General features: G+C 36.3%; 1 protein-coding gene across 1 annotated transcript in view; it reads left to right on the top strand.

Annotated features, from left to right (window-relative positions):
• MARCHF5 (membrane associated ring-CH-type finger 5) overlaps nt 1–17,512 on the top strand; it is a 51,953-nt gene that overhangs the window by 13,163 nt on the left and 21,278 nt on the right. The window contains exon 2 of the mRNA XM_024739540.1: nt 5,890–6,092. Coding sequence (XP_024595308.1) covers nt 5,890–6,092 — 203 coding nt within the window. The remainder of the gene's footprint in view (nt 1–5,889; nt 6,093–17,512) is intronic.

Here is a 17,512-nt window from a genome sequence, read left to right as displayed (position 1 = left end):
AAGACAGAAGGTATAAGGGTGGCTGTCAGGGGCTTGGGAGAGAGGACATTGGAGAGTTGTTTAATAAGTATAGAGTTTTATAAGATGAAGAGTTATGGGGATGGGTGGTTGTGATGGTAGCACAACAGTGTAAATGTATTTAATACCACTGAACTATACACTTAAAAATGGTTAAGATGGCAAATTTTATGTTATATATTTTACTGCAATAAAAAAAGAAGAATTTTTAAAGAAATTTAAAATAAATAAAATTTTAAAATGTAGTGTTGGGTCCCATCCTCAGAGTTTCTGATTCTGCCGGTCTGGGGTGGGACCTGAAACTGCATTTCTAACAAGTTCTCAGATGATGCTTCTGCATCACACTGAACACTGCTTAGAGATTGGAGGATTGAAGAGAAGAAGGGGAGGAAATGACTCAAAGAGAAACTCTTAATTAGAATTTTGTCAGATATTACAACCTCTTCTTAGGGGTGGACTTGAAAGGTTTTTGGCTTTGTCCTTTGAAATGGCAAATAGCCAGTTCTCACCTTTTAAGGGTATTAAAATTGCCATCCTATAAACTATAACATTAAAATATGTAATAAAGTAGAATTATAGTTAAATTGATCCTGCAATGCAAATATTATAGCATTGTCAGTAAGAATTTTTAATTTCAAAATGTTTGGTTTTATCTTTGTTGGCTGTTTTTATCTAAGAAATGACCTGATCCAGTAGCCAGAATCAGGAGCATATTTTTGCCCTGTGTGAGAAATTGAAAAACTTGAAAGACTTAAAGTACTTGCAGTGGAAATTAGATTTATTTAAGCCTTCTCAGCTCAAGTTGCGGTCAGTAGGAAACAAAGCCGTTGACAAAAAATAGTGCCCTTTTAAAAGCTGTTTAAGAGTCTATATTATATGATTGTTCGGGGCTATCCCTTATATCCAGTTTCTCACAATCTATAACAAGATTGTTTGGGTTGTGTCTGATAGGAATCTGCCCCAAACTGGTTAAACCAAAAAAAAAAAAAAAAACTGTGGGTTTATGTAAGTGAACAGTGCAAGGGTATATTTAGCTTTAAGCACAGCTTGATCCATGTCTCAAACGAAGTCATCAGTTTCTATCTTTCAGCTTCCTCTGGGTTCTTTAGGCTCCACATTGTGGCTCTCCTGGCAGCAGAGCCTCACACCCTCATTTAGGTTCACACTTTTCCTGCCTTCAGGCTCAGTGGAAAAGGAAGTCTTTGTACCAACTTTCCCAGCAAAAATTCTGAAGTTCACTCTAATGAAACTAGCTTTATGGGCCCAGCCTCTCAATAACTGTAATCTAGGACATGGGATACTCCCTTAAACCAATCTAGGGATTACTCTTCCTGGAGCTGGGGATGTGGGACTAACTGCCTAAATAAACCACATACATGGCTGATGTTGGAGAGAAGAGAGTGGTTTTCCTTAAAAAGTATGGTATACTTTTTGTCCCTAAAAAAGAGAAATTGTGCTGTACATTAAACCACAAGCTTCTACTCTCTCCTCTATTCTAAGATCTTGAGAAACTCTAAACCCATCATTTTCAAACAACCTCTTTTCTCCCTAAATGGAAGGAGGTGGGGAATTGGGGAATAAATAGCTGAAATAGATTGCATCAAGGAGGGAGTAGGGTATGGGGAAGCAAAGGGGGAAGGCATAATTTTAAGACCTTCTTAGGTGATATTCCTGGTCAGCCTATTAGAAGTTTTTTTTTTAAATGAGGGAAGAGAAGATTCCTATACATACTTTGTTCCCTCCCCTCATTTCCAGCCCTGAAGACTAATAACTGTCTTACAGGCTGTCTGCCTAAAAACATTTATGTGAACATTTTTATATGCTTTAATTTCCCATGTACCTGGCCCTTATTTCACAGACTAATATTCTTTCCATATTATGTAGATTAAACTCATATACCTAGTAAGGTAGTAAATCAGTTAATAAATTCTTTAGAACCTAACATTTTCTGTGCTGTTATTTATATTAAAAATATTTAGTCATCAGAAGCAATTATTTCTACCTTAAGTAAATCCAGTAATTATCCCTTTCACACAGTCTGCTTTCTCCAATATGTTTGCTTTTTTTTACCTGCCATTTTTCTACACCAGCAGTTCCCAAACTTTATTGAATATTGGGATCACCTTGAGAGCTTGTTAAATCACAGATTTGTAGGCCCTCTTCCTCTAGAGTTTCTTATTTACTAGATCTGGAGTAGAGCCAGAGAATTTGCAAGTTCCCTAGTGATCCTGAACTACTGGTCCTGAGACCTTTGTTTTGACAATCCCTGCAATAAAATCACTTGCCCCTGCTAATTTCTGCTATCACTCCTCCCTGAAACCTTTCCTGATCTATCCAAATTGATCCTTCCTTCTTAAAATGGATGTACCTATGGTAATTTCACTGGAACCTTAAATCTCTTGTATCTACTGGATGTAGCCCCAATTAAATTATAGGGTTTTCTAGATAGGTACAATCTTCCATTTATTTTGTTTGTGCAACCACATGGAATCAGTGAATGCTCAGTAAATGTTGCTGGCAATTTCTGTAATTTCCAGTTGCTTGTTTGTTTTGTACTATTAAGTTAGAAGTCTTCATTTTATATAACATTTACTTGTATCTAAATTATAATTTTTAGGTGAAGTAATTTGGTGGTGTTATCAGAAGCTTACGTATTGTGGGCAATACTATTTGATCTCAGATGACCATTATCAGATGTACTGTTTAGCGATTAGAATAGATAGAAAATGGATGTGGTACGTTGGTAGATGTTGAATATCAGACTTTTTGAGAGTATTATTATCAATAAGGGGTTTTTTTTAGTATCTATAGGATAATTTCAGTTAATCTCTAATGAGCATTAGCTTCAAAATCCAAATTTGTAAGCTGTATACTCACTGTCACTATGAATCAAACAATAAAAACAAGGTTATGGGTATTAACACTTCCAATTAGGTTTAACACCTAATAAATTTTCACTGTAAATCATTCAACTATCTTATCTACCATAGTTGTGAAATTAGAAAAAAAATCCGGAAAGTGTCTCTTTTAAATGTTAGTTGAGTACCTTCTAAAAAGTAAAACTGTAAAAGTGTTTATTTAGGGGTGAAGTACACTAATGTCTGAAACTTTGAAATGCATCAAAAAATAAGATTGATGAAAGAATATGTAGTAAAGTACATATGTAGCAAAATGATAAGAATTGTAGAATCTAGGTGTTAAGAATATGGATGTTCACCAGTTTTTCAACTTTTTTCGAAAGTTTGAAATTTTTCCTATTAAATGTTGGGGAATAAACTTATACTTATCCAGAATTTATGGGGATTATAGCTATACAAATATTCCCATTATAGTGGTATATGAAGCTGCCATTTATGTAAATTAAAAACATAAATATAGGCAATTTTATTTGGTTCAACTTAGTATTAAGGTTCTTTACATTTTATTTTGTTTTTTCCTGATGACTGGAAATTGGCTTAATTTAAGATTCAGTTCACCTTAATACTGATTAATTATGCTGGTCTAGATGTACTTAGCTACATATATGTTCCATTGTTGATATGAAAAACTTACAAGAACCTAGAAATATAGTTTCTAGATATTCTGCCTATATTTTGTTACCAAAATATGGTTTTCATTTCCCAGAGGTATACAATTATATTTACAAAATTACCTTGGTTAAATGGGGAAAATATATACTAACACCTCAAATAACTGGTTTATTTGCTGTATACTTGTCAATTAAAATTTTATGAAAAAAACTAGGTTGAAACCCACTCAAATCATGGATATTGATGATGGTTGCCAGTGTGAATGACTTAGTGCTACTGAATTGCAATCTTAAAAATGGTTAAAGTAGTAAATTTTATGTTATGTATATTTTACCACAGTAAAATTTTAAAGAATAAGGAGGTGGAGGAGGAGGCATTTCTGGATAACCGTAAGATAGCACGAGGGCCCAGACAGCTTGGCTGAGGTGGGTCAGAGGGTCAGGCATGCTCAAACAAATGCTCCCTACCTCGTTTTTACCTAGGTAGGTCAAATGAAATCTGACTGAATTTGAAAGCTGAGTAAAAGCACAATTTTGGATATTGTTGCCAGGTATGCACTTCAGTTTTTTTTTTCCCTATTCTAATTGTGAAGTTTTAATTGGAGCACACAATTAAAATTCATATTGTTCTACAGACTGGAGACCTCACCCAATTAAAATTCATATTGTTCTACAGACTGGAGACCTCACCCATATGTAGTACCTGACTATATAGTCTTTCCCACTGAGCATAGTTAAGTTCTGACAGAGCCATTTATCTAATTAAGTGAAATGTGCACAGTAAGTGACAAGCTTTAATTAGCAGTTTCCTGTTGTGCAGTCAAACTTTAACGTGGTAAAGGGGAGTGAATGGTGTCATTGAGTTAAATTGTATTTGCCCTAATGGAAATTGGTGTCAAAACTTGTGTTAATTGACAGGAAAAAAATAAGGAATTGCAACCTAATTCCACAAGAACAAATTAGAGTTCATGAAGTATCCTCAAAAGCAAAATGGGGAAATGTTTAAAAATTAACCATCTCAATAGAATTTTTTAAAATATAAGCATCCCAGACTTGACTTTTAGATTTTGAATATAATATAATTTAATTCCCACAAAAAAGAAAAACCAATCATACCTATAATGGAAACATGTAGGCCCCAATTTTTTTTTTTTTTGCAGTACGCAGGCCTCTCACTGCTGTGGCCCCTCCCACTGTGGAGCATAGGCTCCGGATGCGCAGGCTCAGCGGCCATGGCTCACGGGACCAGCTGCTCCACAGCATGTGGGATCTTCCCGGACCAGGGCACAAGCCCATGTCCCCTGCATCAGCAGGCGGACTCTCAACCACTGCGCCACCAGGGAAGCCCTTCGGCCCAAATTTATCATATCACTATCCTAAAACAATTTATCCTGATATCTTCATCTCTTCTTCCCTTTGTGCTTTTTAATTTAATCATCTTTCTCTCTTATAGTCATACTTTACCAGAAAGAGAAATGAGTGGGGTTTTTTCTGTCTCAGTTGAAAACTGAATGAGACCATGTGTGAAATCATTTATGTAATACTTTAGTTTTCCAAGTTCAAGAGGTTAAGAAGTTAATGTTGTTGAAATGGCAGATACACTGAATTTCACATATTCCTATATTTATCACTCCTCGAAGAATTATTAGGTCTTATAAAAGCAGCTTGAGGATTGTCTGTTTGCATTCTGGTTCATTAGAGAAGATGAAGAATTACAAGAAAGATGGACTTCCTTGGTGGTGCAGTGGTTAAGAATCTGCCTGCCAATTCAGGGGACATGGGTTCAAGCCCTGGTCCAGGAAGATCCCACATGCCATGGAGCAACTAAAGCCTATGCGCCACAACTACTGAGCCTGTGCTCTAGAGCCCACAAGCCACAACTACTGAGCCCACGAGCCACAACTACTGAACCCCACACACCTAGAGCCCATGCTTTGCAACAAGAGAAGCCACTGCAGTGAGAAGCCCATGCACCGCAATGAAGAGTAGCCCCGCTCACCGCAACTAGAGAAAGCCCACACGTAGAAACAAAGACCAGTGCAGCCAAAAATAAATAAATTAATTTTTTTTAAAAACCTTAATTTACTAGAAAGATGGAGGAGGTTACATAAAAACAAAATTCAGAAAACACAAGATTCTGCAGAAGAATACAAGGAAAAACAGAAAAAGAAGAAACTACTCTACTGGAAATGTATTGGTTGTTTTTCTCCTCAGTCTTTTAGTATAGAATTAAAAGTTCCTATAATATAACATAGTAGGCTAATCCCATTAAGTGAGAGCTGCAGTGAAGAGGAGGCTGGGGTGTTAATGATAATGTCATTATTTTCTCTTTTAATTTACAGAAGTTGCTGGGTGTGTTTTGCCACTGATGAAGATGATAGAACAGCTGAATGGGTGAGACCATGCAGATGCAGAGGATCTACAAAATGGGTTCACCAGGCTTGTCTGCAGCGCTGGGTGGATGAAAAACAAAGAGGAAACAGTACAGCCAGAGTGGCATGTCCCCAGTGCAATGCTGAATACTTAATAGTTTTTCCAAAGTTGGGTAAGAAGACCCTTAAAACCAACACAGATATATATATATATATATATATAAAATGTTATAATATATGACTATGATCCTAGGTTTATTTTTAAGTGACTCATGTCTTTGCTTTTTTGTGAATTTCTCTATTCCATTTCTGTTGTTTTCTCTTTAAATGTCAGATATTTGTTTTGCTAACAGTTTACATTATCCTTAATATATCCCCAGATCTATCCATTTGTCTGTGTATTCAGTGTTTTCATTTGGTTGAGTGGTGAAAGAACTTGGATATCTAATTGTGTGGGTAAAATCAAGTTAACAAAACTATAATAAAAGGCTGACTAGAGAGCCTCATTCTCTGGAAACCATTGGTGTGGGAGAAAGAAAACAATAGTGTGTTCTTTCTAATGCTTATTTTTATTCTTCTATTAAGGAATAAAAGGGAAGTTAAATATTTAATAAAAGACAGTGTTTGGAATCCAATTTATATGGCTGTTTTTCATGAAAACTCCTTTTTCTGTGAATTGGCAGGCAAGGAATAACCAATGGTCTTTGAGAATGAGGCTAGTGTTGAAACAAGTGTAGCAGATTGTTTAAAGGAAGCTATAACTAAGGCTGATATTTAGTTAGCATGTTCCATTACATCCATGTGATTATGAACTGGTGTCATTCTCTTTGTTTGGTGTTTATGCCATGCCAGTTGTTCAACATTTTCAATATGACACTTGTCTATAATCAAGAGGTATATGAAAGCAGTTTGGGTTTTGGGAAGGTCAAGGAAAAAATGACTTTGTGGAGGAATAGAGTTCAAGGAGAAACTGGAAATAATTATTAGATTATTTTTTTCTAGGTGCTATACATATTGAAATCAGGCCTTTCTTTAAAAAAATAAGGCAACATAAGTGCAGATGATGAAGTGCTTTTCTAATGTGAGATTAATAATAAGGGCAAACAGAATTTCCATACCTGTCTATATTTCTCTAACATAATGCATAGGAAGACGTGATAGCTTTCTATGAAAGAAAAATAGTGTAGTAGAGAAAGTAGCATTTCTGACATTTAGAATTTGTGGACCACACTGACAGGTCTTTTTTTTTGTTGTTGTTGTTGTTTATTTATTTATTTATTTATTTTTGCCTGTGTTGGGTCTTTGTTGATGCGCGCGGGCTTTCTCTAGTTGCAGCGAGCGGGGGCTACTCTTTGTTGCGGTGAGCAGGCTTCTCATTGTGGTGTCTTCTCTTGTTGTGGAGCACGGGCTCTAGGCGTGAGGGCTTCAGTAGCTGCGGCACACGCACTCAGTAGTGTTTAACTGTTTCTTTTCCTACTTCTTAGTTCTGCTAAATCAGATAATCCCACTTTTCAACTGTAGGTTGTTGGGAATAGCAGCAAGTATAGGATGATTCTTTTAGATGTTTTAGATATTCAAATGGATGGGTACAAAAATTACTGCAAGAATTCTCACTGAAAACTACCTACAATATCCGATGAAGCACTGAGTTGACAAATGTGTGGCACTCAGAAATGAAGTTGAATATTGCAGTTTGGAAGATAGCAGTGGATAAATCTGTCCTTCTGGTTGTATTTCAGTTCTAGGAAACATGTTTTTAGGTCTAGTGTGGTAATTGAATACATTTTTTAAGTATACTAATAATAAGACACTGATTTCATTCTACAACAAGGAAAGAAAATGGCTACATGTTGGAAAAGTCAAACTCTTTGCTTAAGCTATGTGTATCATGATTTGGTCTTTGTATTTTATCATTAAGAATTTGTTATTTCACCCTCATATGATAGGTTCAAGCTATTCACAATACAGAATATCACAGAGATCTGCCACTTGAGTAAGCCACAGATAATCATAGACATTTTTTACTGACCTTACTGGTGTCATGGGGAAAAAAAGGTACATACTTCATTTAAATAGTTTTTGTTAGCATCTTTCTTCCTGACAAGATAGGAAAGCAGAGTGTTGTATTTGCTTCTTTTTTCCTGACATAACATTCTGAAGATACCTGCTCAGGGACTGCAGTTTGAATATTATATTCACAATTTTCCATGCAATCTTTAACAGACTCAGAAGATTTACTGTCCATTGTCAGGTGTTGTCTCTAAATGAAGCCATGTGTGAATTGACTTTCAGGTGCTATACTCTTCCTTGCTACACACATGACTAGTGCTTTTGGCCATATTGATCCTAGTGTACATTTTCAAGTCAGAGGTCAAAGATAATTGTTGGTTAAAGGAAAATCCCTTCTCCAAAGCATATTTTCATTGATAATCAGAACTGTTTGTATTTCATAATTTACATATTATGTACATACCAAGAGTTGATTCATATTCTGAATACTAGTGGTTTCTTGTAGCCATGAAACAAAATATTTAAGAGCATACATCTGTGAAAGTAACTGTTCTTACTCACGGAATACCACACCTAACATGTAATTAATGTCCAGTAGTGTCACCTGATACAGAAACATACCAGTAAATTGTTTTCTTTCTGAGCATATTTATCATTAATTTTGCAGCTGACCATAGTTATACCTGTTTTTGTTAAAATAACTTAAAGTTCCTTCACAGTTTTTAATCTTTGCTTTCAGTGACAAAATTCATAATGCAGGTATTGATTGGTTTACTAGAGTGGTTGAAAATTATATGAATGCTTCAGTGGCTTCTTATCCCTGTTATATAATGTTTCAATCCCTGTTTAAAAATGTATTATACTTTGGGCTTCCCTGGTGGCGCAGTGGTTGAGAGTCCGCCTGTCGATGCAGGGGACATGGGTACGTGCCCCGGTCTGGGAAGATCCCACATGCCGCGGAGCGGCTGGGCCTGTGAGCCATGGCCGCTGAGCCTGCGTGTCCAGAGCCTGTGCTCCGCAACAGGAGAGGCCACAACAGTGAGAGGCCCGTGTACCGCAAAAAAAAAAAAAAAAAAGAGTTTTCATATGGATTTAGACTCAGTCTGTCTGGCTAGCTGGCCAAAGTCTGCATCTTTTCTGGTACTTAGTGGCAGCCAGAATGGAAGGATGGTGGCAAGTGTGTGTTCTTAATTGTCAATAGGGAATATATTGTGAATATATCCTTCTAGTTATCCCATCCTCCTCCCTAAACCCTGGCAACCAATGATCTTTTTACTGTCTTCATAGTCTTGCCTTTTTCAGAATGTCATATAGCTGGAAACATACAGTATGTAGCCTTTTCAGATTGGTTTCTTTCACTTAGTAAATATATTTAAAGTTTCTCCGTGTCTTTCATGGCTTGATAGTTCATTTCTTGTTAATACTGAATCATATCCCATTGTCTGGACATACCACAGCTTATTTATCCATTCGCCTACTGAAGGACATCTTGTTGCTTCCAGGTTTTGGCAATTACAAATAAAGCTGCAGTACACATCTGTGTGCAAGTTTTTGTGCAGACATATATTTTCAACTTATTTAGGTAAATAACAAGGAGTGTAATTGCTGGATCATATGGTAAGAGTATGTTTAGTTTTGTAAGAAACTACCAAATTGTCTTTCAGAGTGGCTGTACATTTTGCATTCTGACGAGCAATAAGTTCCTGTTGCTCTGTATCCTTGCAGCACTTGCTTTTGTCAGTGTTTTGGATTTAGCCATTTATATCTCATTGTTTTATTTTTTTAAATAAATTTATTTATTAATTTTTGGCTGCATTGGGTCTTTGTTGCTGCACGTGTGTTTTCTCTAGTTGCGGCAAGCGGGGGCTACTCTTCATTGCAGTGCGAGGGCTTCAGTAGTTGTGGCATGCGGTCTCAGTAGTTGTGGCTCACAGGCTCTACAGCTCAGGCTCAGTAGTTGTGGCGCACATGCTTAGTTGCTCCGTAGCATGTTGGATCTTCCCAGACCAGGGCTCGAACCCATGTCCCCTGCCTTGGCAGGTGGATTCTTAACCACTGCGCCACCAGTTTTAATTTGCTATTCCCTAATGACATAGATGTTGAGTGTCTTTTCATGTGCTTATTAAGAGTCTTATGTCCTTCTCACACCTGTCAGAATGGCCATCATCTATATATATACACTACCAAATGTAAAATAAATAGCTCGTGAGAAGCAGCTGCATAGCACAGGGAAATCAGCTCGGTGCTTTGTGACCACCTAGACGGGTGGGATAGGGAGGGTGGGAGGGAGGGAGACTCAAGAGGGAAGAGATATGCAGATATATGTATATGTATAACTGATTCACTTTGTTATAAAGCAGAAACTAACACACTGTTGTAAAGCAGTTATACTCCAATAAAGATGTTAAAAAAAAAAAAAGGAAGAAAAAAGAGTCTTATGTCTTCTTTGCTGAGGTGTCTGTTAAGTCTTTTGATTGTTGTTTTTTTGTTTTGTTTTTTGTTTTTTGGTTTTTTTTGCTGTATGTGGGCCTGTCACTGTTGTGGCCTCTCCCATTGCGGAGCACAGGCTCCAGACACGCAGACTCAGCGGCCATGGCTTACGGGCCCAGCTGCTCTGCAGCATGTGGGAACTTCCCGGACCGGGGCACGAATCCGTGTCCCCTGCATCGGTAGGCGGACTCTCAACCACTGCGCCACCAGGGAAGCCCTTGATTGTTTTTAACATCAGTTTTCTTATTGTTGAGTTTTAAATGTTCTTTGTGTATTTTGGATAACAGTTCTTTATCAGGTATATCTTTTGCAAATATTTTTTCCCAGTCTGCGGCTTGTATTCTCATTCTCTTGATCTTTCTTCTTTTTTAATGTAGTTGTTTACAGCTATAAATTTCTAAGCTCTGTTTGGATTTCTGCTTTGACCTGTTGATTATTCAAGAGTGTGTTGTTTAATTTTCACATATTTGTAAATTTCCCAAATGCCCTTCTCTTACTGATTTCTAATTTCATTCCATTGTGATCAAAGAACATACTTTGCTATCCGTTCTTTTAAATGATTAAAGCTTGTTTTATAGCCTAGCAAACTTTATACTTGCAAATTTTCCATGTGTACTTGGGAAGATGTGTGTTCTGTTGGTGGTGGTGGTGGTGGTGGTAGAGTGTGATATAAATATCTAGTTGACTCATAGAATGTTGAAGTCTTCTATTTCCTTGTCGTTCTTTCACCTATTCTTCGTTGAAAGTGGGCTATTGAAGTATACAGCTATTGTTGAATTGTCTGTTTCTCCAGTTCTGCCCATTTTTGCTTCGTTTATTTTGGACTGTTGTTAGGTGCATAAATGTTTCTAATTGTTATGTCTTTCTGATGGATTGTCCCTTTTACCATCATAAAATGTTCTTCTTTGTTTCTAGTTTTTTGTCTTAAAGTTGATTTTAACTGATATCAGTGTTGCCACTTCCACTCTATGTAAATTCTTAGATTATTTTCAAGTTAAATTTTATTACAACTTTGTTTTTTCTTTTTTGTTCTCAACTAAGCATTAATTCAAACTTCTGTGTAGAGACAAGATAAACTAACAATTACCCTCAAAACCTGGTTGTCAAATGTTAAGTGGAGTGTAAAGCTTAGAAGGAAAAGATATTCACTAGGGATGATGAGGAATGATTCCTGGGAGAAACCTTTCCTAGAAAATCTAGCAAATAAAATTAATAGTTGTTACTATTTTATTTTATAATATTTTCTTTTAATAATATTAACAGTGATATCAGTAGCTATCACTTCCTAACAGGCACTGACTCTTTGCCAGGCACTATGTCAATCAGTTTGCCTATATTATTTTAAGCTTCTCAAAAGCTCTACACAATAGGTAGTGTTCTTATTCTACAGGTAAGGAAACAGACTTGGCAAATTTATTTAATGGAATCCCATGGGTTTCTAGCAAGTAAGGAGCCAGGATTTTAAATTGCCAAAGCACATCAGAAGCTAGAGGGGAAGGTTACCTAGAGGGTGCAGTTTTGTTTGGTCAGCCTCCCAGTGCACAAAGCAGGGTGGAGAAAGAGGAGTAAATTTGGAGAGGCAAACAGAATATTGAGCACAATTAGTTTATATGTTAATATGTTCTAGACTAGTATACATCATGTTCTATGCTTGCTTTTTTTTCCTTAGCAATATATGGTAGATACCATTTTATATTAGTGTATAAAGAGCTTTCTTTTTCTTTGTAGTTGTATAGTATTCTGTTACATAAATGTGTGGTTATATAACCAGTCTCCTAATGATGGACATCCAGGCTGTTTGTAATCTTTTACTACTACAAAGAGTGCTGTCATAAACAACTGTGTAAAATAATTTTACACATGTGCAAAATGACTAGAGTGGAATTGCTATAAGTCAAAGGGTATGTGCAGTTATAACATTAGTAGACATCATCAAATTGGCTTTTGTAGAGATTATGTCTGTTTAATCTTCCCAACAGTGTATTGGAGTGCCTGCTTTTCCATTGCCTTTACCAACATGCTGCTATCAATATACAGAACTAATTATATCTGCTGCCTTAGCATTGATCAAAGCTCAGCAGAATGTTCACTAAGGTTTTTTCTTTTATTATGAAATTTCATTTGTTGAGAAAGAATATATAACTACATATGAGGAATAATGACTAATAAACCATCATCCATTTACTTATCCCTCAGGTTTAGAAATAAAATATCCTGGTGATTTCAACTTTTTATCATTAAGTAATGACTATTTTATCTATAAGAATTTTTTGTGTGTGTCTTAAACTTCTATATAATATAGACATAGACATGATAATATAGAATACAGTTGCCCCTCGGTATCTGCAGGAGGTTGGTTCCAGGACCCCTGCAGATACCAAAATCCATGGATGCTCAAGTCCCTTATATAAAATGGCATAGTATTTTCATATAATTTATGCACATACTACTATATACTTTATTTTATTTTATTTATTTATTTTTGGCCACATTGGGTCTTCATTGCTGCACGCAGGCTTTCTCTAGTTGTGGCGAGCAGGGGCTACTCTTCGTTGCGGTGCGCAGGCTTCTCCTTGCGGTGGCTTCTCTTGTTGCGGAACATGGGCTCTAGGGGGGGCGGGCTTTAGTAGTTGTGGCACATGGGCTTAGTTGCTCCGCAGCATGTGGGATCTTCCTGGACCAGGGATCGAAACTGTGTCCCCTGCGTTGGCAGGTGGATTCTTAACCACTGCGCCACCAGGGAAGTCCCCCTACTATATACTTTAAATCATCTCTAGATTACTCATAATATTCTAATACAGTGTAAATGGTAAGTTGTTGCTGGTGTACAGCAACTTTGAGTTTTGCTTTGGGGAACTTTCTGGAATTTTTTTTCCCCTAGATATTTTCATTCTGCAGTTGGTTGAATATGCAGATGCAGAACCCAAAAATTTGGAGGGCCAACTGTAGAATGAAAATATAGCTATACCAGCTTTTTAAAAATAGATTTGTTATTTTAGGACAATTTTTAATTTACAGAAAAATTTCAAAGATAGTACAGAGAGTTCCCAAATATCCCATATCCAGTTTCCTCTGTTATTAACACCTTATGTAGTATGGTACATTTGTTATAGTTGTTGTACCAGTACTGATATTATTATTAACTGAAGTCCGTACTCTACTCATGTTTTCTTAATTTTTCCCTAATGTCCTTATTCTGTTCCAGGATCCTGTTCAGGATGTTATATTACATTTAGTCATGTCTCCTTAATGCTCCTCTTGGCTGTAACAGCTTCTCACTTTCCTTGTTTTTGTTGACCTTGACGGTTTTGAGGAATACTGGTTAGATGTTTTACAGAATGTCTCACAATTCGGATCTGTCTGATGTTTTTCCCATTATCTACTGGGGTTACGAGTTTTGGGGTACAAGACCACAGAGATGAAGTGCCATTTTCATCACAAAACATCACAGGCACATACTATGAATATTACTTATCACTCATGATACTGACCTTGATCATCTCAGTAAGCTTATGTTTGTCAGGCTTTTTCACTGTAAAGTTACTCTTTTTCCCCCCTTTCATAGCAGCTTTTTTTTTTCATACCAGCTTTTTTTGATGTTGTTACATTTGCTTATCTTTTCTCACCCTTTTATTTTCAGTTCTTCTGAATTCTTTTGTAAATAAGTATAAACTTATTGTGATACTCATATAGTTGGGTTTTTACTGTCAAATTTTATTCATTCTATTTGTCCTTTTTTCTCTTTTTTTTCCCCTTTAGTTGATCATTTTCTGGATTGAAATGCTTTTTCCTCTGATACTATATTTTCCCCTGTACTTTTTTTTTTTTTGGCTGCATTGAGTCTTCGTTGCTGTGTGCAGGATTTCTCTATTCACAGCAAGCAGGGGCTACTCTTTGTTTCAGTGCACAGGCTTCTTATTGCCGTGACTTCTCTTGTTGCGGAGCACGGGCTCTAGGCACACGGGCTTCAGTAGCTGTGGCACGTGGGCTCAGTAGTTGTGGCTTGCGGGCTCTAGGGCACAGGCTCAGTAGTTGTGGCACACAGGCTTAGTTGCTCCACGACATGTGGGATCTTCCCGGACCAGGGCTCAAACATGTGTCGAACCCGTGTCCCCTGCATTGGCAGGTGGATTCTTAACCACTGCGCCACCAGGGAAGTCCCAGAAATACAAAGGATCTTAAGAAAGTACTGTGAGCAGTTGTATGCCAACAAATTGAATAACCTAGAAGTAAAGGATAAATTCCTAGAAACATAAAACCTACAAAGACTGAATCATGAAGAAATTAAAAATGTGAACAGACCAATAACAACGAAGGACATCATAAAGCTCCCAACAAAGAAAAACCCAGGACCAGATGGTTTCACTGGTGAATTCTGCCAAACACTTAAGGAAGAATTAATGCCAGTCCTTCTCAGACTCTTTAAAATTAAAGAAGAGGGAACATTCCCAAACGCATTTTATGAGGCCAGCATTACCCCAATACCAAAGCCAGATATGGACACTATAAGAAAACTACAAGCCAATATCCCTGATGAATATAGATGAAAAAATTCTCAACAAAATATTAGCAAAACAAATCCAACAGCATATTAAAGCATCGTACACCATGATCAAGTGGGATTTATCCCTGGGATGCAAGGATGATTCAATATCTACATATCAATCAGTGTGATATATACCACATTAATAGAATGAAAGATAAAAATCTTATCTCTGCATCTCATTATCTGCAGGATGCAGAAAAGCATTTGACAGAATTCAACATCCTTTCATGATAAAAACTCTCAACAAATTGGGTGTAGAAGGACGTACCTCAACGTAATAAAGGCTGTATATGACAGTCTCACAGCTAACGTCATACGCAATGTACCCACTAAGATCAAGAACAAGACAAGGGTGTCTGTTCTCACCACTCCCGTCCTACCCAGAGCAATTAGTCAAGAAAAAGAAATAAAGGACATCTGAATCCAAAAGAAAGAAGTAAAATTGTCTTTGCTTGGAGATGATATGATCTTATATAGAGAAAATCCTAAAGACTCCACCAAAAGCCTGTTAGAACTAATAAATAAATTTAGTAAAGTTGCAGGATACAAAATCAACATAAAAATCAGTTGTGTTTCTATATATACACTAAGCTATCTGAAAAAGAAATAAAATAATCCCATTTATAATACCAAAAACAATAAAATAGGAGTAAAACAAAATTTCAACACATTGATGCAAGAAATTAAAGAAGACACAAATAAATGAGAAGTATCTCATATTCATGGATTGGCAGAATTAATACTGTTAAAATGTCCATACTGCCCAAAGCCATCTATATATTCAATGTAATCCCTGGAAGTCCAATGGCATTTTTTACAGAATTAGGAAAAATAATCCTAAAATTCTGTGGAACTACAAAAGACCCCAAATAGCCAAAGCAATCCTGAGAAAGAAGAACAAAGCAGGTGGCATCACATTTACTGATTTAAACTTTATTACAAAGCTATAATAATCAAAGCAATATGGTACTAGTGTAAAAGGACACGTAGGCCAATGGAACAGAGTTGAGAGCCCAGAATTGAACCCACACATATATGTTCAACTAATATTTGACAAGGGAGCCAAGAATACTCAGGGAAGTCTCTTCAATAAGTGATGTTGGGAAAACTGAATTGTTACATGCAAAAGACTGAAATTGGCCCCTGTCTTTCTTATTCCACTCACAAAAATTAACTCAAAATGGATTAGAGATTTAAATTTAGGACCAGAAACTATAAACGTTCTAGAATAAAACATAGGAAAGTCTCCTTGACATTGATCTTGGCAATGATTTTTTGGATATGACACCAAAAGCACAGGCAACAAAAGCAGAAATAAGTTGGACTATATCAAACTAAAGAGCTTTTGCACAGCAAAAGAAACCATTAGCAAAATGAAAAGGTAACCTATAGAATGAGAAAATACTTGTAAATCATCTGTCTAATAGGGGATTAATATCCAAAATATAAGGAATTTATACAACTCAATATCCAGGAACAAAAACCATACACAATCTGATTTAAAAATGGGTTAAGATCTTGAATAGAAAATTTTCTGTAGAAGGCATACAGATGGTCAACTGATGCATGAAAAGATGCTCAACATCACTAATCATTGGGGAAATGGAAATCAAAACCACAATGAGATGTTACCTCACATCTGTTAGAATAGCTAGTAACAAAAAGACAATAGACAGCAAGTGTTAACAAGGCTGTGGAGAAAAGGGTACTGTGTGCACTGTTTGTGGGGATGTTAATTGGTACAGCCACTATGAAAAACTGAATGGAGATTACCCAAAAAAAGTTTAACTATCATGTGATCCAGCAATCCCACTTCTGAGTAGATATCCAAAGGAATGAAATCACTGTCTGGAAGAGATACCTACACCCCCATGTTCACTGCAGCATTATTCACAGTAGCCAAGACATGGAAACAACCTAAGTGTCCATCGACGGATGAATGGATAAAGAAAATGTGTGTATATATACAGTAGAATATTCAGCCTTTTTTTAAAAAAATAAAAGGAAACCCTGCCTTTTGTAAGAACATGGGTAGATCTTAAGGGCATTGTGCTAAGTGAAATAAGTCAGAGAAAGACAAATACTGTATGTTCTCAAAAGACAAATACTGTATGTTCTCACTTATATGTGGACTCTAAAATATCCAAACTCAAATAGTAGAATGTTTGGGGCTGAGGGTTGGAGAATATTGGGAAATATTGGTCAAGGGCTACAAACTTCCATTTAAAAGATGAATCAGTTCTAGAGATCAATGTACAATATGGTGACCATAATTAGCACTGTATTATATAAATGAAGGTTAAGAGAGTAGATCTTAAGTGTTAGCACCACAAAGATGGTAATTATGTAAGAGGATTGAAGTGTTAACTAACCTTATTGTGATCATTTCTCAATATATATTATCAAATTATCACATTCTACACCTTAAACATATGTTATATGTCAATAATAATAAAGCTGGAAAAATGTATAGTTATCTTTTTTTATGATAAGACTGATCAGTGAATACAGGTGTTATCAACCTGATACATCCAATAGAATTCCCTG

Source organism: Neophocaena asiaeorientalis, unplaced genomic scaffold, assembly GCF_003031525.2.
Source record: "Neophocaena asiaeorientalis asiaeorientalis breed wild unplaced genomic scaffold, Neophocaena_asiaeorientalis_V1.1 scaffold597, whole genome shotgun sequence".
NCBI classification, from domain to species: domain Eukaryota; kingdom Metazoa; phylum Chordata; class Mammalia; order Artiodactyla; family Phocoenidae; genus Neophocaena; species Neophocaena asiaeorientalis.
This window is presented reverse-complemented; position numbering and strand designations above follow the sequence as displayed.